The following is a 22575-nucleotide window of genomic DNA, read 5'->3' as shown; positions in this document are numbered from 1 at the left end:
TCCCAAGGTCCTTCAGATGATGTGGGTGTGGAGGAAGGGCCTTCGAGAGTTGCTGAGGGGGTGGTGTGTCGGGGAAGAGGCCGACCTAAGAAACTTCTCTCAAGAGGTAAGCAGAAGAAGGTTGCTCGAGCTTTTGCTGATTTGAACTCGGGGACATCTGTGCCTGAGATTCTTGCTTTGGAGTCATCGCTAATTCTTCCTGAGGCGTCAAGGTCAGTTGGTGTTATGACGAGAGCCAAAAGAGATTTGATAATTGCCAAACAGGTTGGTGTTGTTTTTAAAGGGACTGATGAAGAAGTCATTCGGAGCTACGCTGATCATCTAAAAGCTAACCATCCGAGATTATATGGAGGTTCTTAGTGGGTTTGGTTCTTTGTATTGGTGTTTGGTTCTTTGGTTAGATCTTGCTTATGGTTTTGGGGTTTTGGCCTAGGGTTTTGATTCCTATTTGGCCTTTGTTGTTGTATAGCGGTTTTTGCCGGGCCGTTAGGATTGTTTTCTTTTGTCTGTTGGGGTCTTTTTGTCTAGGGCTTTTTGTCTAGGTCTTTTTGATGATTTTCTCTTTTTTCTGTAGTAGATCAGTCGTGTTTGGCTTTTCGTTTCGAGAGGCATGCTATCAGACCTTGATTTATTAATATATATTCTCACTTTCTAAAAAAAAAAGAAAGAGGCTGAACAACGGTGGCAATTAAGAAAATTAGCAGTGAAAAATCATAACTAGATCAGTTCAAAAGGATTAGGACATGAGCATAGTGTGATAATGGTTATCCCAATACATAATATGCAGGCAGCTATGCATTCCCCTGTGCAAATATCAACTTTCAAAGTACAAGTTTCCATTAATCTAATGCAACTGCAGGTTTCATCTGAGTATTCAATAGTCATTTTTTTTACTCTTTTTCTTATAATAATGTTGAGTTTACATACCATTTTTACCTTCACCTTGTTTAAATGTGAAGAGAAATTAGAGAAATATGTGATATGATATGTGATGTGTGATAAAAAATGCAAAGGAAAAAAAAAATGAGATAGAAAAGAAAGTGAGGTGTGAATGCATCATTACTCTTTTTCTTATTTGCACAACTAGTATACAAAACAGATTAATCAAAAAGAAAAAGGCACAAGGTTTTGCAGGAAGTCTTTAATATTTTTTAATATATATATATATATTAATTAGCAATTCCAAAGAACATTTGATAAATTGTGAGTTGAAACTAATTTAGTCATAAGCCACCTTAAACGTTGTTATTCATAATTCCCTTCCCTATAATGTCAATGGGGTTATTTTCAGAGATTCCAGCAGTGGGGTTTTTGACAATCACATTGTTGCAAGTGCGGGTGAATAAATATAGTACAAGATGTCAAGACTCAAGACACCAACTTTGAACTCATAAGGACTTGGTGAAAGATTAATTGCGTTACTCGCTCCGTTTCAGAAAGTTTGTAGTTTAAGATTGTGACACATAAAGAAAGAGTAAGAAATCAATTATTAATAGTATAATTTAATTAGATTGCCCTTATTTAATTTTACTAGTATAATGTGCAATTATTAAATTATACATAGAGCATCTACATCCATCATACTCACTAAAATATCTACACTTCATTTTTTACAATTTCCTATAATGACACATCATCTACACCATTTTACTAACTTTTTACTCCAACCCAACAACTCTTAAAATTTTCTATAGTGGATCCCATCATCAACATCACATTTGTATATTTTATTATTTATTTTTATTTTAATTAATTTTAAGTGCTTGTAATAAATACAAGCTGATTTTTTAAGTCTAGTGTAGAGTATCTATTCTCACATACTCATCTTTGTCATGTTGAAATTGAATATGTGCTCCAATAGTAATAGATACTCATATGAGTATGTATCTAATTCCCTTTGCTTACAACACCACCACCACCACCACCACCACCACCATGACCAAAGAATCTCCGCTCAACCTTTTCTCAAACGCATCCAAAATTTCTCCAAATTGCATAGATGCATAGCCTTAGATTTTTCTCTCTCTACCAAATCATCTTCCCGATTCAAGCTTCAGAGAGGGAATCAGGAAGATGACTAACCAAAACCGCTTCCTGATTTTATTCCGGATCATCGTAGGCCCTGATGCTTTTGATTAACCTGGCGGCGGCGGCGAGAAGAGGAACGAAGTTGAGTGGTTAAAGCACCTCAGCCGTTTTTCTTCAATGTTATGTGGCTGATTCTCTGTCTCTTTCACAGGTTACAATTAGTTCTCACAATGTTTCATTCTAATTAAGATTGTGCACACAACATGTTCGATAGTTTGCTTTACTGAAATTCAATTTGTCAACTGTGTTTCTTTTTTTTCCTTTCAGGATCAGATCGTGTTTTCATTCACCACTCTTCACTCAAAATGAGCAGCTCAATGGAAAACTCGCTAGATTGGTTGTGTTCTTTTCTGAAACATATGGAAATATAAGGTATGCTGCCTTGAACTATGTTAGCTGGCTGTTTGATATCCTCAATCTATTGTTTCACAGTTGGGCTTTTTTGTTCATGCTACTATAATTACTCATCAAGAGTGATAATGTCATGTTTGGGTTTTTGCTGGAAACGTTGTGTGCATTGGCCATGCAAATTGATTTCTATCATATACAGATGCATGCTTTACACATCATAAACTCTTAATGAGTAATTTTTTTGTATTTATTATTACTTTGGCAAAGGCTTAATCTCAAATAAATCTAATGATATTTATACTCTTTAAAAAAAAGGATGGCTAGAGTGTGCTGGTTTGGAAAGCTTACTGCTTCCTATCATGTGCTTCTCTTTGCTGGTGAGTGGTGATGGTGTCAAAGTAGATGAGGAGATGTCAAAGTTACTTCCTTCTCAAAAAAAGAAAATGAGACAAAAACAAAGAAAGGCAGAAGCAAGAGCTAAGAAAGTATTGTACTCATTTCTATAGCTTCGTTTGAACTTGGTGCAGGAAGGGCATTCATTCATCCTATTGTTTTATTTTGTTTTCAGGGGGCATAGGAAAAGAATGAAGAGTTAAGTGCCAGTGAGGTATCCAAGTCTAGAAAACGGCATGTAAAACCTGTGAATCCTGATCCACATGGGGAGAAGTTATTGCAGGTTAAATTTTAGTGCCTTCAACTTCAGTAACCATTGTTATTCTCTTTTGCCTGTGTTTTATATTTTATAATTTAATGGATAAAATAGAAGTTTTCTCCTTGATTCTTACTACCGGTTACCATTATGGTCATTTTCACCAATCACCATGCATATTGACATTTTAGATCTTGGTAGAAAACTCTAAATATTTAAGATAATCAAAGAGTGTCATATTTGAGTTAGAGATAGAGAATATGGGTCTTTAAAAGTGATAGGATTTAGAAATGCACAAAAGGTTCTGTTTTCCAGAAGGAACGCTTCACAGAACAAGGGGATTCTTTGACATTTCAATCAGAGGTAAGTAAGGCAATTGGTGATGTTTTCACTCAAGTTATATGCGTACCCTTAATAAGTTCATATACTTTTTTTCTTTCTGGTGCTACCTGAGTTCAGTTACTCAGTCAAGGTCTAAGGTGTGTTTAATCCATTTGCATCAATGTAATTGAACATTCACACCTACTTCAAGAAAAAAACTGGACTGGAAGTTCATTCATGCTGCACTTAATTAGTATCGAAACACATAACTCGGAAAGGTAAAATCTTATGGACTGAGTCATAAAGCTAAAACCTTATCTTTCTCATATTAATTTAAGGTGGATCGGGTATATCTTGGTTCATACAATGTGGTAGCTGTCTTAGATCATGAAAGGAAGCGAACATTTATGATAAGAAAGGAAGGACTTCTTGGTAAGTTCTCTATAGGCAACACTTGCAACTCAAATCAAGTACTATAATTAGTAAAACTAACCATCCAAATTAACTTTGGTGTTTCATAGTTGTTTGGAATCCGCAGGAGAAAAAATCCAAGTCAGTGGTAAATTTAGGGGATGAAGAGTAGAAGCAGCTGCTATGTGTGAATGGTGCTGCAGTTTGAAAACCAATCACCTTAAAGCCAGGAGAAGAATGGAAAGGTTGCTTGGAACTCTCTGTTGTTCCTTCTACTTGATCTCAAAGTGGCTTTTATACTAACACATCTGGAAGTCCTTCCTTTCTTATCTTAAAAGCCATTGTGCAAGCATTGTTTTTGAGTAACTGACTAAGTGGTATTTGTTTGTGCAAATCCTGTAACCTATATAGAAGTCATGAATGAGCATTTTTTTTTATAAGCCATGAATGAGCATCTAAATGAAAGAGGAACCACATATCTAAGATGGTTGACTGTGGATTTAAATATTCCTAAAATGTTCAAGATCAGAAGCTTCTACATTATAAATGTGTAAGTAATGTACATGAAATTATTTTCAAGGGTGATTCTATATAGGTTATGGGATATAGGATACATTTTGAAACAGTTGTGAGTTATGTTACTATTTGGCTTCCTATACATTGGTGAGTGATTCTTTTTTACTTTTAATATATACATATTGTGTTCTCTTTTTAAGGAATGTTTCCTATACTCACTTCCATCTATGGGATTTTACTTAGTCTTAATAGATTTCATCCTATATGTCACTGTATGTGGTGTTAAATTGGCTGTGAGCTTCCGGGAAGGTTTGTTTTGGGACACAATTGCTCTTGATGAGAATTTGTTGGTGTAAATATCAACTGTCACTTAACTTTTTTTAATGAAAGTATCTAGGTAATATTTAGCATGTTAATAGAACAAAAAAGACAGAATTCTATAAGTAAATTCTTATGTTTAAATTATTTCAGTTTCATTCTTGAAATGTATGTTGTATGTCTACTTAGGTTACTTATCATTTGTATCCTTGATGTTCTCCTCTATGTGTAGGTATAACTGGAGCTAGAACACCAGTTTCACTCTTATATAACATATCTATTTTTGGGAGCCTCAGAGTCAATGGACCCAACTTCTATGTTTCTGCTAAGAATTATGCAGATATTCTCTTTGGCAAACAAGATTACAATTCAAGGTATAATATAAACATATTGTTTATTATCTTATTAAGCCTTTTCACTTTTCAGTATTTGATGTCGTTTCATTTTAGCATACACTTGGATTTGGCACTATGTGCTCCTGCTCTGTTATTCATTTATTGTTACTTTGAGGACATATTTTCCTCTTTATTCTTGTGGCATCACACAAACATGGAGGGAAAACCCTCTTTCTGCAGGTATTTATTTCAGTTCATATGTTGCAGATAAATTTTTTTCATCAAGTGAGATCCATGAGTACTCCTATGTCTGAAAGCGAGAAACTGATATGGAGTGTTTTAGAAGCTGAGCGCTCAACTATTAGGTACCTAATGCTGTTGTTTTTACCCTTTCTCTATATTTTTAGGTATCTAGGATTCTTTTATTCATTTTATGGTTATGGTAGAATTTTAACTTCATTTGTTTATTTCTTTTATTTCAGTCAGCTGCATGAGAAAACTCTGTTTGAGGCAAACAACTCTTTCCTTGAAAAACATAAAGGTCAGTGAACCTATCTTCAACTTCAAAACACATATTTCAAACTTCTTTATAAAGAATTCTTATTTTGTTTCTTCATTGTTTGCAGATTCTTTGCAGAATTGTTTCTTCATTATTTTGTTTCTTCTCTAGAGACAGAAAAGATTGCAGAAAGGCTAACCCGTTTATTGAATGTATCAGATTTAGAGTGAGATTATGCTATAGGTTGAAATGCAGTGAATGCTTGAAGTTTAGAAAATTTGTGCACTTTTTAATGTTCATGAATAATGGTGAATCTATCCAGGAGCACCTCTAAAAAACCCTCCAAAAGGCACTGCAAACCTATTCAATTCAAGACACACATACCATATAATCTAATTCAAATTACGTGATTTCATTTTAATGCATTTAAACTTTTGTAAGCCTCACAATCTTTGGTGTTTTTGTCATTTTCATATAGCACCTATATTAAACTGGTATTATCTACAAAGATGTAACAACTTCATTATTAATAGGATAGAGGCCGTAGTTTTGTGTGAAATACACAATGTGTATTCCTTAATATTTGCTCCTCTTACCCATGTAAACGAGAAGTGTCTACCTTAATTATCATACGAATTTTACTATGAATTTTAATGGTTTAATTATATCACAACACACACACACACATATATATATATATATATTAACATATACACAAATGTTTTCATTATATTTTATCCATACAAATTATTGATAAAATCGAACATTCAATTAGGCAAAATGATAATAAATAATGAACCGTTGTTGGATTAAATTAATCGCAATTGTTTCAACGAAATTAATGATTTAGAGCCCGTGCATCGCACGGGTATAATCACTAGTTGTATTAAATGAGGGTGTATATAGGTGGAAAAAATTAGCAAAAAATGCATTGACTTTCTAAAACAACAAACATTTTGGAATATTGAAAGAAGGTAAAAAACAAAAAAACTTTCTGGAACGGGGGAGTAAAACTTAAGAGTAAACCGAAACGGAAAACATAACAGAGTAACAGATAAAGTAAATCTTTCGGTATTAATCATTCAATTGCAGCAAATCTTCCTTGCGCACAAGATATATTCAACTTCCACAATCGTGAGCCGGAAGTTTGTGATTCTCTACTACACAATACTAGACAATCGTAGTTCATAGAATCTCCAAAACTAGCAGCCAATCAGTGCTATTAAACGTCTCTTACACTGATTTAGAACCCTCTTTAATAAATTTTTAAGAACAAAGTATGATTCAAACCCAACTAGTAAGAACTCAAAAGCACACAAAAGCTCAGCGTAAAGAAACATAAATCAAATTCATTAACAAGGTGAAATATAGCATTAAAAACAAAACCTCGTGTATGCGTACAAAAGAAAATTAAACTAAGATTCACTAAGAGCATCTTCAATGCTAGTTCTTAGAGCATCTCCAATGCAAGATTATTAGTTCTTATTTTTTAGTTAAGAACTAAAAACTGAGTTCTTAACCACTACAGGGGATGACATGAAGTTTTTATTTCTTAAAAATAAATAAAAACTATGTTCTTATATAAGAAGTTTTACTTTTTAAATTCTTAGCATAAAAAGTTAATTTTTTTCTCACATTCATTTAATTTAAGTATTGAATTAACATTTAAATTTAAATCAGAGTTATATGAAAATAAAAATATTAATATAATGATATTGTGAGACCGAATGAATAGTACTAAAAATTAAGAACTAATGGATAAGAAAAGCGGGTATGGACCCTATCAAAAAAAATTTGAGAGTGTCAAAGTTGGTCAAACAATTAATTTTTTTATTTTTGGTCAAAAGGTTAATTTTATTTTCTCTTATTTCTTAATTTTATTTTTGCAAAAATGGCACTTCTTCATTTTGCAGCACCTGCAAAATTGATTATGGGCCAGTTTCTTACTCTTAACTCAGCAGATATATGGTACAGTAGAAACCAGACACTTTTCCCTACCAATGAGGCAACTGAAAAATGTACAAAAATAATAATTTGTGGTATGAGGCCAAAGTTCAAACTAGTATCTTTCGCGCAATGCTAGAGGACACGACTCACTAATTATTGCAGAGGCTTTAACTTTACGTTGGTCGCTCTCTTTGGCCAAGGATCTTGGATTCCAAACAGTGTGCCATGAAACGGATTGTTACAGCTTTTTGATACTTGGATGAAGGCAAAGGGTGGTGATTCCTATTTATTTTTTGTCATTAGTGATTGTAGAGACTTGGTCTCATCGTTTTTGCACTTTAGTTTTTCTTTTGTACGTCGTACCGACAATTCTGTAGCCGATCACTTGGCTAAGATTCCTCAAAATTTCATAACTCAGTTTGGATTGAGGAGGTTCCGTCGGAGTTGGAGTCTTTAATTCATGCATATGTAATACCCTCTATGACAACTTGATTTTTCTTAATATATTATCCAGTTTCAAAAAAAAAATCACATTTCATTTATGTGTAAATAAGTTTTACATAAATATCAAATTCAAAATTTTAACATCAAAATTGAACTTAACAAAAAATAATTGAGTTTTTTTTTTTACAAATGAAAAAATAATAATTGAGGTTGTGTGCATTTATACTAATAATGTATTTTAATTAAATTAATATCTCAATAGATAAGAAAAGCGGGTATGGACACTATCAAAAAAAATTTGAGAGTGTCATTAAATTTTTTTTTTTGGACCCTCTTATTTCTTTAATTATCAAATACAAATAAAAAACAAATCAATATTAAATGACCAATTTAACTCACTCCAATTCTTTCAAAAAAAGAAAAAGATCATCCGGAAAAAAAAGGAAACAGGTTGTACTATAAAATCGGGGGAAGCTTGAGAATCTCAACCAAGGGGAACGTGAAAATTAGGGTTTCTCTAACCATGAAACCCAGTATCGAACCTGGTGAGTTTGATTCCATTCTCCCATGGGAAATTCAGATAGAAATCTTGTCGTGGGTTCCGGTGAAGACCCTGATGCAATTTAGATGCGTTTGCAAATCATGGAAATCACTCATCTCTGATGACAAATCGTTCGAAAAATTGCACATGCACAGATCAGCAAAAAACAAGCACGTACTCCACACCCTACTCAAAACTGGCGGCCCTCCTTGCTACGATGATAATGAGGACCTCTGCCTCGTTCCGTGCCCGGTGCGTCGTTTGGTTGAGGATCGATCATTCATGATCGATGAAGATGGGTGCTGCAACTTGAAGGGCAAGTACTACGTACTTGGTTCATGTAACGGCTTGGTCTGTTATCGCTACACTTGGGGTTATCATGATCATGATTTCGCGCGCAGGGGCCGGTTCCGGTTCTGGAACCCGGCCATGCGCTTGTGGTCTAAAAAGACACCAACCCTTAACATGACCGATTACATGAGCTATGGATTCGGCTATGATGATTCACGTGACACTTATAAGGTGGTGGGAATTTTGGATTATTGGTTCGGAGGGGGCAAATGGGCGACAATGGTTTATTGTATGGGTGATAGATGTTTGAGAGAGATTTCAAGTAAACCTAGTTTCAGACTTTGGATACGGGGAAAATGGGGACAGTTTGCGGGTGGCTGTCTTAATTGGTTAGCAGTTGACGAGTTGAATCAGCCTAATCAAAACCTTCCGTATATTGAGCGGCAGGCATTGGTGATTCTTTCATTTGACATGCGTAAAGAGACGTATAGATCTTTGTCATTGCCTGAGGATACTAGTGTTGTTAATACAAACCTTAGTGTTTTGGGAAATTGTCTGTGCCTTTCTCAAGACAGTAAAAGAACCCATTTTGATGTGTGGCAAATGAGAGAGTACGGAGTTTGAGAGTCTTGGACTCGAGTAATGAGTGTCAGCTATGAACATCTTCATGCTGATGATATGCTTATGCTTCATCACTTGTGGCCGCTGATTTTCCTAGGTGAAGATGGTGACATCCTATTGCTCTTCAGAAAAAAGAATTGGGATGTTACCATGTATAATATGAGAGATAATAGTGTGAAATATGTTCAACTTCCAGACAACAAACATTGGTTGTGTGCCCATGGTTATGTACAAAGTCTAGTTTCGCCTTATTAAGATTAAGGTTGGGTAAACAACAGAAGCAATAGACCGTGGAAACTGATTAACGCCTTAAATCAAATTGACCTATGGTTGGCAGAAGTGAAATGTCTGAAGGTAAATCATATTTATAGGGAAGCAAATTCTGAAGCAGACAGATTGGCCAAAAGGGGAGCTGAATTTACAAGAGGCCTTATCTATTTTAGAGAATCCTTATAAGTGTGCTAGAACCCGTATCTCATGTACTATACTTTATCTGTTTTGCTGGTTTTGTCTGTTGGTTTAGGCTCTTGCTGCTGTTAGCTTTTGGTCCAGCACTCTTTTTCCTCTCTTGGGTTTTTTTCCCACTGGGTTTTCCCTTGAGAGGTTTTAATGAGGCTGGCCATGTAGGGTTTTTATTTACATATGTAAGCCCTTTATTACCTATCTTGCCCACTATGAGAGGGTTGTTCTCATAGATTCTTCTATTAATAATAGCTATCTTTTGTTCTCAAAAATAAAATATTAAGGTTATTGTTTCCTCCTTGACTGACCCAGGCAGCTCACTTATGACTTACCTCATGCATTTTCTTTTATTTTCATGTAGCTGTCAACCACAATTGCTGAAAGTGACTGTTATTTTTGGTATTTTCAATCGGTCCCATTCCAAGTAATTTTACTTTCATGTTTCACTCTGGTATTGCATTATTCTTTTGCTGTTTTGTCTGTGCTGATTTTGCAAACCATCAATTCTCTAAGATAATTGAAACTTACATGACAGATAAGACAGAATTGGCATATTTCGGAGCTCAAATCTGAACGAAAGGCAAGCATGAAAAGTTTGCTAAGCTCTTGTTTATCCCTCTCTCTTATTTCTTTCACCTTTGTACATATAAGGTTTTGTAGTACACCTAGTACGTCCTTTATATTAATATTATTATTTAGCTGATAAAAAAGAAAAACTTTCTTCCTCTACATTCTCTAAAATTTGTTTCAGAATCTTTTCTTCCTCAGCATCCAGATTTTGCATGCAATGTTCAAAGGTAGATAGCAGCTCTGGGCTAAATATAGAGTCCTCACTGGATTCAATTGCAATCCTAGTGTTCATTCCATCTGCAGGGAGCCATTCTCTTAGACTAGCAATTGCTGGAGAGTCAATGTTGGATGGGATTTTAAGTGATTCTAGCCTCTTTTGCTAAAGCCTTTCTCTTATTTCCTTTCTCAATGGTGCTTCTTACCCCATGAGCAGCAAGCACTCTTATTTTATGACCTGCAATCAATTCCTCATGTTTTTTATAACTGAACTTGGAATGTGGCTTTTAGGACTTGGATTTCCTTGATTAATGATATGGCAGATTCGAGTACCTGGGACTACAACTACGTTAAACAATGGTTACTACCTGTTAGAAGTCCCACATTAGCTAGAGATAGAGCCAAGATAAGCTTTATAAGGGTAGTGCAAACCTCAACTCTTGAGCTAGCTTTTGTGGTTGAGTATAGGCCTCCTAATTTCTAATATGGTATCAGAGCCTATCCTAGACCCATTTGTTGTGGAGACCTCCCATTATTGGGCCACCCGTTGTTAATTCCACGTTCCAGTCTGTTCAATCCTGGACGTGAGGGGGTGTGTTAGAAGTCCCACATTGGCTAGAGATAGAGCCAAGATAAGCTTTATAAGGGTAGTGCAAACCTCAACTCTTGAGCTAGCTTTTGTGGTTGAGTATAGGCCTCCTAATTTCTAATACTACCCGACTCGAACATGGTTGCCTTAGTGCTGGATACTAGTGGTTTAAAAAAAAACCTTGTCCTCAGTATGATGAGTTTGTATTAGATACCTGCATGTCCATGTTGGCTCCCGAATCATCTTCATCATTAAACCCACGTTGCTGTTCAACCAAAGATAGGATTATGGGGCTCTACCTCCGGAGTGCGTATGGCTATTTCAGACCAAAGGGGGCCAACAGGGATCCCATAAATAATAAGTAACAGAAGTAACCTGGGCTAGCCGCAATTTTATTAACTATACCCTCGTACTCCTCCACTGTGAAAATTCCTGCTACCTACAGCACCCTTGGAGCTCAAGTCATGTTTATCTTCAAAATTGCCGCAGGAAGGTAACATGCATTTTCTGCAATGTTTGGGAATTCACTGTGGAAAGGATAAGATGGAAGGGTTGGGTTTCATTTGGTTGGCTACTGTATCATAAACAGTTTGATCTTTAAAGGTGAGGAGCTGGTACTGTCAAACGCCTTGGAAAGGATCCAATACAAGTCATGGATGTGGCTAAATTCAAAGGTGAAAGGCTTCCTATTCTCTTTCTTTGAATGGACCTCAAATCCATTGGTATGCCTGGAATCTTTATAATATGTTTAGAAGGCATTAGTTTGCTTGTAGATGCCACTTGGTTACGACCCTGCTTTTGCTTGTTACCGTGAAGCTCTGTTTCGCCCTCTGCTCTATTACGCATTGCTAGATGCTTGGTGGTGTGGAGCTTGTGAGAATTTGCTCCCCTGGCAATTTTGTTGGAGTCTTGTGACCTGTTATTTGAAAGATAATTGAAGGTCCAGTGCGTGTTGGCTATGCAGAAGCAAATTTTGTCCTTTCATTTATTAGTATTTGATGGTGCATTCTCTTTCGTTTAGTTGGAGCTCCAGTAGCCTCATATATGTTATATTATTTAGAAGGGACCGAAATTGTTTCTGAGATAGCTAGCATTGTAACATTTACTGGCTGAAATAATTTTTTGTTTTAGTGTCTCTATCTTTGTATTATGGGTTGGGGCATCCCTTATGCCCCCAATAATACAATATTTAGCCTATTTAAGTAAAAATAATTAGTATTTTCTGGTATATTGTAAATATGATTAGTATAAATAAATATGTTTTACCATTGATGATGTCTATATATTAGAAATTTATCATAATATCTTGATATTATATATTTATTGACATTTTTATATATTTAAGCAAATTGACCTATATGATGACTCAAAGTTACAAGTCTATTTAGAAATATATATATATAACGTATTTAAGTACCTTAATATGAAGTGTGATTTTAAACTGACTCTCCAACTCTAAAAAACCAACATAATCTCTCGTTTAGTTTCATCTCTATATAGTAGCTTATAATTATGAGTCTGATTGTTGAAAAAATTATTTTAGTATAATTTAACTTATTAGCTTATAAGTTTGATTGCTTATGTACAAATAAGTTTGTTATCAAACGTAAAACTCTTGTTGTGAAACAAGCATTTAAATAGGCTACCAGGTCAAGCCAGACTTTCGAGAAGGCCAGGCTAGACTCGAAAAAAAGCCTTTGACAGGTCACAAGTCAGGCTCAAGCCTTAAGATTTTTAAACAGGTTAGGCCTATTTACGCAAAGTCTACCTAGGCTCGCCCAGCCTATTCCCACTCCTACTCCTAGTGTTCACCTTGTTTGAAAATTTTAACATCAAAATTGAAATAACAAAAAATAATTAAGAGTAATTGAATCTGATTAATGATAATCTTACATTTTCGTTTAAAAAAATAATAATTGATTCAAGATAGATTTAGTTGGTTTGTGTAAATTTATACTAATTATGTATTTTAATTAAATTAATATCTTAATGGATATAAGAAAAGCGGGAATGAATCCTATAAAAAACAAAAACAAAAACATTAATTTAATTTTCTCTCATTTTTTAATTATTAAATACACATAAATCAATGTTAAATGATGTACCAAAATAATCAAAAAAAAAAATTTAACTTAAAAAATATCAATGGAGCAATTTAACGGCCCAATTTAACACACTCCATTTTTATTCTAATATAAAGAGAAGATCATACCAACAAAAAAAAAAGAAGAGGAAACAGAGTGTACTATAAAATCGCGGGGTGGGGAAGCTTGAGAATCCAAAGGGGGACGTGAAAATTAGGGTTTCTCTAACCATGAAAGCAGGTACAGAACCTGGTGAGTTTGAACCCATTCTCCTATGGGAAATTCAAGTAGAAATCTTGTCGTGGCTTCCGGTGAAAACCCTGATGCAATTCAGGTGCGTTTGCAAATCATGGAAATCACTCATCTCTGATGACAAATCGTTCGAAAAACTGCACCTGCACAGATCGGCCAGAAACAAGCACGTACTCCTCACCCTACTGGACACTAGCAGCCCTCCCTCCTACGAAGAAGAAGACCAGGACCTTTGCCTCGTTCCGTGCCCGGTGCGTCGTTTGGTTGAGGATCCGTCATCCATGATCAATGAAGACCGGTGGTGCAATTTGAAGGGCAAGTACTACGTCCTTGACTCATGTAACAGCTTGGTCTGTTTTCGCTACACTTGGGATTATGATAACTTCCCAGGAAGGTGCCGGTTCCGTTTCTGGAACCCGGCCACGCGCTTGTGGTCTAAAAAGTCACCAACCTTTACAATGGACGATCGCATGTGCTTTGGATTCGGCTATGATGATTCACGTGACACTTATAAGGTGGTGGGAATTTTGGATTATTGGTTCGGAGAGGGGAAATGGGCGACAGTGGTTTATTGTATGGGTGATAGATGTTTGAGAGAGATTTCAAGTAAACCTAGTCTCAGACTTTACCTACGGGGGGGAAACTATGGACAGTTTGCGGGTGGCTGTCTTAATTGGTTAGCAGTTGACGAGTTGAATCAGCCTGATCAACACCTTCCGTATATCGAGCGGATGGCGTTGGTGATTCTTTCATTTGACATGTGTAAAGAGACATATAGAGCATTGTCATTGCCTAAGGATATTAGTGATGTTAACACAAATCTTAGTGTTTTGGGAAATTGTCTGTGCCTTTTTCAAGACCGTAAAGGAACTCATTTTGATGTGTGGCAAATGAGAGAGTACGGAGTTCGTGAGTCTTGGACTCGAGTAATGAGTGTCAGCTATGAACATCTTCATGCTGATGATATGCTTCATCACTTGTGGCCGCTGATTTTCCTAGGTGAAGATGGTGACATCCTATTGCTCTTCAGAAAAAAGAATTGGGATGTTACCATGTATAATCTGAGAGATAATAGTGTGAAATATGTTCAACTTCCAGACAACAAACATTGGTTGTGTGCCCATGGTTATGTACAAAGTCTAGTTTCGCCTTATTAAGATTAAGGTTGGGTAAACAACAGAAGCAATAGACCGTGGAAACTGATTAACGCCTTAAATCAAATTGACCTATGGTTGGCAGAAGTGAAATGTCTGAAGGTAAATCATATTTATAGGGAAGCAAATTCTGAAGCAGACAGATTGGCCAAAAGGGGAGCTGAATTTACAAGAGACCTTATCTATTTTAGAGAATCCTTATAAGTGTGCTAGAACCCGTATCTCATGTACTATACTTTATCTGTTTTGCTGGTTTTGTCTGTTGGTTTAGGCTCTTGCTGCTGTTAGCTTTTGGTCCAGCACTCTTTTTCCTCTCTTGGGTTTTTTTCCCACTGGGTTTTCCCTTGAGAGGTTTTAATGAGGCTGGCCATGTAGGGTTTTTATTTACATTTGTAAGCCCTTTATTACCTATCTTGCCCACTATGAGAGGGTTGTTCTCATAGATTCTTCTATTAATAATAGCTATCTTTTGTTCTCAAAAATAAAATATTAAGGTTATTGTTTCCTCCTTGACTGACCCAGGCAGCTCACTTATGACTTACCTCATGCATTTTCTTTTATTTTCATGTAGCTGTCAACCACAATTGCTGAAAGTGACTGTTATTTTTGGTATTTTCAATCGGTCCCATTCCAAGTAATTTTACTTTCATGTTTCACTCTGGTATTGCATTATTCTTTTGCTGTTTTGTCTGTGCTGATTTTGCAAACTATCAATTCTCTAAGATAATTGAAACTTACATGACAGATAAGACAGAATTGGCATATTCCGGAGCTCAAATCTGAACGAAAGGCAAGCATGAAAAGTTTGCTAAGAACTTAAAAATTGAGTAAAGGTTGTGCAATAAACAAACTCAGTATAACAGTATATTCTGGCAAGCTTGCGAACTCATATAAAAGGGTTATACACACCAGCAAGTTGCACTCTAACTCTTTGCTTTTGATCATTGTTTTGAACTATTCATTAATATATTGGGTCTCTTCAGTGTTCTGCCACTGATAACTAAGCTGCTCCTTCAACTTTATAGAACATTTTTCATTTTCTATTCCTCTTTTCTTATAAATAAAATGAATCCACATTAAGAACTTAAATAGTATACTAGCAACACTAACCTTCAACTTCAAGTATGGATTTAACCTGTTATGCCTGCCTGGTTGAGGACATGAGTTCTTTCTTGTGGTTGAATTCTTTCATCACTTTCTTCCTCCACATTCTCTAAAATTTGTTTCAGAATCTTTTCTTCCTCTGCATCAAGATTTTGCATGCACTGTTCAAAGGCAGATACCAGCTCTGGGCTAAATATAGATTCCTGACTGGATTCATTTGCAATCCTAGTGTTCATTAGAGAATAGCTGCCAAATTTTGGGGTGACATAGGATCCCGAAGAATATATTCCATCTGCAGGGAGCCATTCTCTTAGACTAGCAATGGCTGGAGATTCAATGGTGGATGGGATTTTAAGTGATTCTAGCCTCTTTGCTAAAGCCTTTCTCTTATTTCCCTTCTCAATGGTGCTTCTTACGCCTTGAGCAGCAAGCACTCTTGTTTTATGACTTGCAATCACTTCCTCATTTTTTATACCTGAACTTGGAATGTGCCTTTTAGGACTTGGAGTAACTTCATTGCTTTCTGGTTGCATTTCCTTGAATACAGATATGTCAGATTTGAGGACATGTGAATACTCGAGTACATGTGAATAAAACTACGTTAAACAGTGGTTACTATCCAACTTGAACATGGTTGCCTCAGTGCAGTATACTCATGGTTAAAAAAGAAAAATCCTTATGCTCAATACGATGAGTTTCTATTCGATATAAATTTAGATACCTGAATGTCCATGTTGGCTCCCGAGCAGGACACTCGTGGTTTAAAAAAAAATTCCTTTTCCTCAGTATGATGATTTTGTATTAGATATAAATTTAGATACCTGAATGTCCATGTTGCCTCCCGAATCATCTTCTTCATTAAACCCACGTTGCTGAACTCTATTGGACTTGTTCAACCAAATTTTATTAACTATACCATCATATTCCTCCACTGTGTGGAAACTCCTGCTACCTACAGCACCCTTGGAGCTCAAGTCATGTTATCTTCAAAACCAGATAAATTCTCCTGAGCAAGAGAGTGCTCAATATGCTCAAGAAAATAATGCCAACTTTTGGACCTGTTTCTGTTATCACTTTCAAATTGTTTCCCTTTTACTTGGCCTAGTTTTGCTGATAGCTCCAACTTCTCCACAGTTTCAGAACTGGCAGACTCAATAGCAGGTTTTGAGGACTTGTTTGCACTATAGCTCCTAGAGTTCAGCTTGTTGGAGACTGAGTTAGCAGCGCGGACAAGTGTTAGGTACTTGCCACTGCCGATTGCGGAGATGATAAAATCTTCTAGCAATGGAATGCCGTTTACAGTTCTATGTGATCTATGCTTTCTCTCTTCATGGAAACTGATTGATCTGGCAATTATTTCCTTTGAAGAAATGCACCCCATGGTAATTAGCTAATGCACACTGCACACATGTCAATGATGAGATGGGATATAAGCATCAAGCCTCGCAGAACACTAGTAAGATATGGATGTTGACGTATAACATGTTTGGATCAACTTATTTTTCTATAAAATCAATTATGTCACCTACAAGCTACTCAGAAAAGCTTATCCCTGGAATTGATTTTGACTTTAGAATTAATTATAGAGTTTCCAAACATGCACTTAGAAATCTGGGATTCACAAATTGGAAATAAATTGCTAGGAAACATGGCATCTGATTTGTTTTGATGACATATATTTAGATAATGAATATAAGTATACAAGCAGAAAATAAGTAAACTTTAGTCTAGAGGATTAATGGCAAATTTTTACCTGTAGTTGGTGACCATTCTTTAAGTCCACTCCTGCAAACCATACAGAACTGGGGTCACAGAGTGGTTTTACTCTAAAGCAGAATACTTAAAGGCTTTTGGCCTTTGGCTATGAACCTGAACAAGAAACTTGAGTTGAAAACAGAATCCAGCATGAGTTTTCACTTTTCAGCTATACTTTAGAGTTTAGAAGCAAAATCCAGCCTTACACCATGGTACATCTTTGTTACTTGATAGTTTACTAACTCAAGTGGAGCCGGATCTCAAATTGATAATTTGAAATCTTGGAGTGGTTTGTGAATTTGGAATCACATACACAAAGAAAGAGAATCAGTTATGATCATTCTTTAGTTAAGGTCTAAAAAGTGCTCTGATGCTACCTACTTTCTACCTTTTCCATTTATAAACTTATGTTAGCAGCACGGTGCTCAAAGTTAGCTGCATAAACAATCTCATTTTCTATCCAGTTTTTGCTCAAAATGTTCAATTCGTACAAAAAGGCTAAGAATAAATTAATCATATGCACCAAAAAATCAAGTGGTATGAAAAAAAGATACAAGAATGTGCTCATGTGTTATATATCTCAACTTACTTGGCTTAACTGGAATTAAATGTACAACTTGCTGATCTTCAGTTCTAGTTCTGACTGTGTCTTGTCTTGGTCTTCTTTTTTTTGAATATGGAGGTTTAGACTTTTGGAGATGGTTTAGACTTTTATCAAACATGGGAAGGTCCCACTATTGATTAAATATTCCAAGTTTGAAATTATATGTACCTAGAGTTTGTATTAAATAATGGGCAACCCAATAGATGCTCTACTAGTAAAATTGCATACTACATCATCATCAAATGCATGTTACATCAATGGTAGAAAAAAATGAATTAATAAGACAGCAGAGAATGGACCCCTAGAGCCCTTCAAGGCCCAAGTGATCTAACTCCAGTTCACATGATCCGCAAAAATTGATTTGCCAGTTGATGTTGTTTTGCACAAAAATTTGTACCAAATATGGAAATGTTACATTTCCAACCTCACATTCCAGGGAATGTTTCAAGTAGGCATGCCCACACTTATCCGGCTCGATCCGAAACTGGATCAGTGTGGACAGACACTATCTCTCCTCTCTTCCAACAAACCTTAACCGTACCAGAGTCTCCTCTTCTCTTCTCACTACTCTGTCTAAGTCCTATCCTTTCTCACCATTATCTCTTCCTTTCCATCTCCGCACCCCACCATCATCGCATCCTTTCAATTCGCCGCCGTCGATGCCGCCTCATCTCTTGTCTCAAACCGAAGGAAACTATTGTCGCATGTTCCGATATGTTGTTCTTCGCCTTTGAACTCGTTGACAGCGACACTCCTCACCTCATTAACGTGTTTTCGTCAACCTCCATGGCTTATGCTGAAGTTTTTTAAATTTTGTTGAAATTTTTTCATATGTAATATTATTTGGTTGTTATTATATATTTGAATCAAAGCTTTGTAATGAAAAAAATTCTGTTAAAGATTTATCTTTGGTTTCTTCTACTTTCTTTCTTCTTCATCTCTTGTTTTTTTTATTTCCTTCTGTTGTGTTAACCGACAGGTCCGACCGATGAATCTGTGATCCGTCAAACCATAACCCAAGCTACCGAAGGGTGTGATCAGACGGTGGCGGTTCCGGTGATTTGGTGATTTTCAACCGACAAAAACCAAAGGCCGACCGAATCCGACCTATGGACAACCCTAGTTTCAAGATACCTTTCTAACAAACGCCCCCCTAAAGCTTTTTTAATGCATTAAAGGGCGAGGATTTGGAGTAATTTTAATTAGTACTCCATTTTTTTTTTTTTGTTCTTTGGCCACCAGTCTCCACGGGGGAAAGGGGCCCCACGTGACTAATCTGGCTCGGCATACAGTAGTGATGTCCCTGGCCACAAAGGTATTATTTTTTACCTCAGAGGGGATCGAACCCAGGCCAGAAGCCTAGGTGAAATCCTTTAAGAAAATGCGCATTCACCACTTGTGCCACCCCTTGCGGATCCCTCCTCATACATATAATCTTAATATTAAAATATCTGAATTTTGTTTATGCATAATCTATTTGAAATTGAAAAGTTTTACAATGAGTAATTACTAAAAAAGATTATTAATAACTAATCAATATTTGTTATAAATGTAAAGGTCAAGTCAATTTCACTTATTATTATTATTATTAAAACAATAAATTCTTCAAGATATGATGATTAACAATAATAAATTAAATAATGTTAATACTTAACTTTAAATATGAGAAATTTAAAAGTCTTACATTCAAAATTAATATAAAAGATTATTAATATTTTCATTAATGTGGAGGTCATGTCAACTTAAATTCCTGAAAATGTGAGTAATAATTAAATTTAAATAATATTAATATTTATTTTTATTATGAGAATTGAAAATTGACAAAATTAGTAATTAAGATAAAGTATTATTAACATCTAATTCATATTGTTATTAATTTTAAAGTCAATTCAATTTAACTTATTTTTATTATTATTATTTAAAAAATCTCAAATAGTGATTAATGAAAAAAATTAAAATATTATTATTATTTAATTCTAAATATGAGAAATTGAATTTTTTTACAATTATTAATTAATTGAATGAAAAATATAGAATATTATTATTATCTAAATAATATTTTTATTAGTTTAAATTTGAATTCAATTTGACTTTACTTATTATTATTCTTAAATTTTTTCTCAAGTTGTCATTAATAATTAAAATAATATTAATATTCTTTCAAATCTTAATCATAGTTACTTTTAAATATGTTCAGAAATTGACACTTATAGAATTAGTAGTTATTATAATGACTAATTAATATTGTTATTAATGTATAGGTGAAGTCAATTTTAATACTTAGTATATTTTATATGTACAAAATAATAATTTGTTTTATTTTATTCTTTAAAAGTTCCTTAAAATGTGATTAATAATTAAAATTAAATAATATTTATATTTATTTTATATATGAGAATTGAAAATTCTCACAATTAGTAATTAATATAAAAATGTTATTATTACCTAATTCATATTGTTATTAATGTAAAAAATATTCAAGTAGTGGTATTATTATTTTTTGAAAGTTTTCCTCAAGTAGTGATTAATGATTAATAATAAAATAGAATTATTATTTAATTCTAAATATGAGAAATTGAATTTTTTTACAATTAGTAGTTAATTGAATGAATAATATTGAAGATTATTAATAACTAAATATTATTTTATTAATTCAAATGTCAAGTCAATTTTACTATATCTGTTATTATTGTTATTATTTTTTTTCCCAATTTGTGATTAAGAATTAAAATTATATATATTACAAATTAATTTTTTTACAATTATTATGTAATATAATGAATCATATATAAAAATTTATTAATAACTAATTAATTTTGTTACTAATGAATATGTCAAGTCAATTTTACTTATATACATAGATATAGTTTAATGAATAAGAAAAGGAAACTGAGGATACTATAAAATCAAGAAGGTTGGGTATCCAAAGTGGAACGTAAATATTAGGGTTTCGTATATCGAAAAATTCAAATTCATTGGGCACATAATTTGTGAGTCTCTTTGATTCAATAAATTTTCTTCTCACAACCATGGCAATTGTTGACCTTGTACCTGTTCTTCCTTTCGAACTCCTGATAGAAATCTTGTCATGGCTTCCCGTGGAGACCCTCATGCAATTAAGGCGTGTTTCAAAGTCATGGAAATCACTCATCTCCGAAGACAGAGACTTCATGACACTACACTTGAAGAGATCGCCAAAAAACAAGCACCAACACATTCTGCTCACCTTACTAGAGTCTTCCTTTCCCTACTTGGAATATGATGAACCTTACGCCATTTCGTGCCCTGTGCGTCATTTGCTTAAAGAGTCATCACCCGCGATCGATGAAGATGGGCGTTACACCTTGAAGGAAAATTACCTCGTCGCTGGCTCATGTAATGGTTTGGTCTGTTTGCAGGGCTTTTGTGATCTTGACATCATGGGTGAGTTCTGGGTCCGACTTTGGAACCCGACCACGCGCTTAAGGTCCAACAAGTCACCAACCTTTTGTAACGATGCCGACAGCGTGAACTTTGGGTTCGGGTATGATGACTCACGTGACACTTACAAGGTGAGTTAAAATTCAATGTCAAATCCAATCTTTGAAATACAAGTTTAGTCTTTAATATGAATATGATGTTTCTTTCGGTCAAGTCAATTCCCACTTCAAATTACCTTGAATTGAAGACTATTTTGATCATAGAGAGGAAATTAGGGTACAAGATAAGTGAATTTAATTTGAGTAATGAAATGAAAGTTTAAAGATTACATAATTTTCATTACCCAACACAGATACATGATCCTTTTGGTTTAATTTTATTATTTCCTCTTTGCAAGGTGGTGGTGCTTTCAAATTATTATTACAACCGTAGAGAGCCAAAATTGGAGACAATGGTTCATTGCATAGGTACTGATAGTTGTTGGAGAAAGATTTTGAACGACCCTGGTTTCCCCTTTTCGTTAAAGGAACTTAATGGACATTTTGTGGGTGGCTGTATAAATTGGTTAGCACTTAACGAGCTGAAATGTCACCAGAAGTTTGTGATTGTTTCATTTGACATGTGTAAGGAGGCATATAGTTCTTTGTCGTTGCCTGACGGTACTAATGAGAGTACTAGTCAGCTTCCTAACCTTAGGGCATGCCTTGGGGTTCTGGACAATTGTTTGTGTCTTTTTAATGACCAAAAGGGAACTCATTTTGTTGTGTGGAAAATGAGAGAGTATGGAGTTCAAGAGTCTTGGACTCGATTGGTGAGTGTCAATTATGAACATCTCAGATGTGTTGGCTTTAGGTGTCGTCCACTGATGTGCTTGAGTGAAGACGGTGACATCCTGTTGCTCATACAAAAGGAAAATCTTGATGTTATCATGTACACTGTAAGAGATAACAGTGTGAAATATGTTCAACTTCCTGACAACAAAATTTGGTCGGATGTCATTGGTTATGTACAAAGTCTAGTGTCACCATGTTAA

The 22575-nt window shown here is 34.9% G+C and overlaps 4 protein-coding genes, 1 long non-coding RNA gene and 1 pseudogene across 13 annotated transcripts; 5 read left to right on the top strand and 1 right to left on the bottom strand.

The window, feature by feature from the left end:
- The first annotated feature begins 1895 nt into the window (after window positions 1-1895).
- LOC130724523 (uncharacterized) lies at window positions 1896-5913 on the top strand. 5 transcript variants are annotated; one of them, XR_009014563.1, is made up of 10 exons: window positions 1902-2239; window positions 2356-2460; window positions 2755-2924; window positions 3008-3115; window positions 3748-3841; window positions 3948-4065; window positions 4887-5028; window positions 5257-5354; window positions 5472-5530; window positions 5616-5913. It is a non-coding gene; the product is annotated as an uncharacterized LOC130724523 (long non-coding RNA). The 5 variants fall into 5 exon arrangements; XR_009014562.1 differs by having other exon boundaries at window positions 3931-4065; XR_009014561.1 differs by having other exon boundaries at window positions 1896-2239; window positions 3748-4065.
- A 2307-nt stretch (window positions 5914-8220) lies between these two features.
- Window positions 8221-9335, top strand: LOC130725675 (F-box/kelch-repeat protein At3g23880-like). Its single transcript, XM_057576883.1, has one exon. It carries the CDS (start codon window positions 8403-8405, stop codon window positions 9333-9335), a length of 933 nt encoding a protein of 310 aa, XP_057432866.1. The 5' UTR covers window positions 8221-8402.
- A 3251-nt stretch (window positions 9336-12586) lies between these two features.
- Window positions 12587-14302, top strand: LOC130724371 (F-box/kelch-repeat protein At3g23880-like; annotated as a pseudogene).
- LOC130725674 (F-box protein CPR1-like) lies at window positions 14237-14662 on the top strand. Its single transcript, XM_057576882.1, has one exon. The coding sequence runs from the start codon at window positions 14237-14239 to the stop codon at window positions 14660-14662; it is 426 nt and encodes a 141-aa protein (XP_057432865.1).
- An 801-nt stretch (window positions 14663-15463) lies between these two features.
- On the bottom strand, window positions 15464-18255 carry LOC130724372 (uncharacterized). Of its 5 annotated transcripts, none has more exons than XM_057575579.1 (4): window positions 18108-18255; window positions 17517-17548; window positions 16585-17163; window positions 15464-16299 (listed from the first exon to the last, which is right to left on the bottom strand). In XM_057575579.1, the coding sequence occupies exons 3-4, from the start codon at window positions 16594-16596 to the stop codon at window positions 15790-15792; spliced, it is 522 nt and encodes a 173-aa protein (XP_057431562.1). In that variant the 5' UTR covers window positions 16597-17163; window positions 17517-17548; window positions 18108-18255; the 3' UTR covers window positions 15464-15789. The 5 variants fall into 5 exon arrangements, with proteins under 5 accessions (XP_057431562.1, XP_057431563.1, XP_057431564.1 ...); XM_057575580.1 differs by having other exon boundaries at window positions 17517-17644; window positions 18108-18185; XM_057575581.1 differs by having other exon boundaries at window positions 17517-17632; window positions 18108-18179.
- Window positions 18256-21151: 2896 nt separating this feature from the next.
- Window positions 21152-22575, top strand: LOC130725673 (F-box/kelch-repeat protein At3g23880-like). Its single transcript, XM_057576881.1, has 2 exons — window positions 21152-21673; window positions 21940-22575. Exons 1-2 carry the CDS (start codon window positions 21152-21154, stop codon window positions 22573-22575), a joined length of 1158 nt encoding a protein of 385 aa, XP_057432864.1.

This window comes from Lotus japonicus, chromosome 6 (assembly GCF_012489685.1).
Source record: "Lotus japonicus ecotype B-129 chromosome 6, LjGifu_v1.2".
NCBI lineage: Eukaryota > Viridiplantae > Streptophyta > Magnoliopsida > Fabales > Fabaceae > Lotus > Lotus japonicus.
This window is presented reverse-complemented; position numbering and strand designations above follow the sequence as displayed.

Bases quoted from the DNA above. Each gene is read 5' to 3' on its own strand.
- LOC130725675 (XM_057576883.1), top strand. From the start codon at position 8,403: ATGAAACCCAGTATCGAACCTGGTGAGTTTGATTCCATTCTCCCATGG.
- LOC130725674 (XM_057576882.1), top strand. From the start codon at position 14,237: ATGGCGTTGGTGATTCTTTCATTTGACATGTGTAAAGAGACATATAGA.
- LOC130725673 (XM_057576881.1), top strand. From the start codon at position 21,152: ATGGCAATTGTTGACCTTGTACCTGTTCTTCCTTTCGAACTCCTGATA. The intron at 21,674-21,939 runs GTGAGTTAAAAT...CCTCTTTGCAAG, and splicing joins ACTCACGTGACACTTACAAG to GTGGTGGTGCTTTCAAATTA.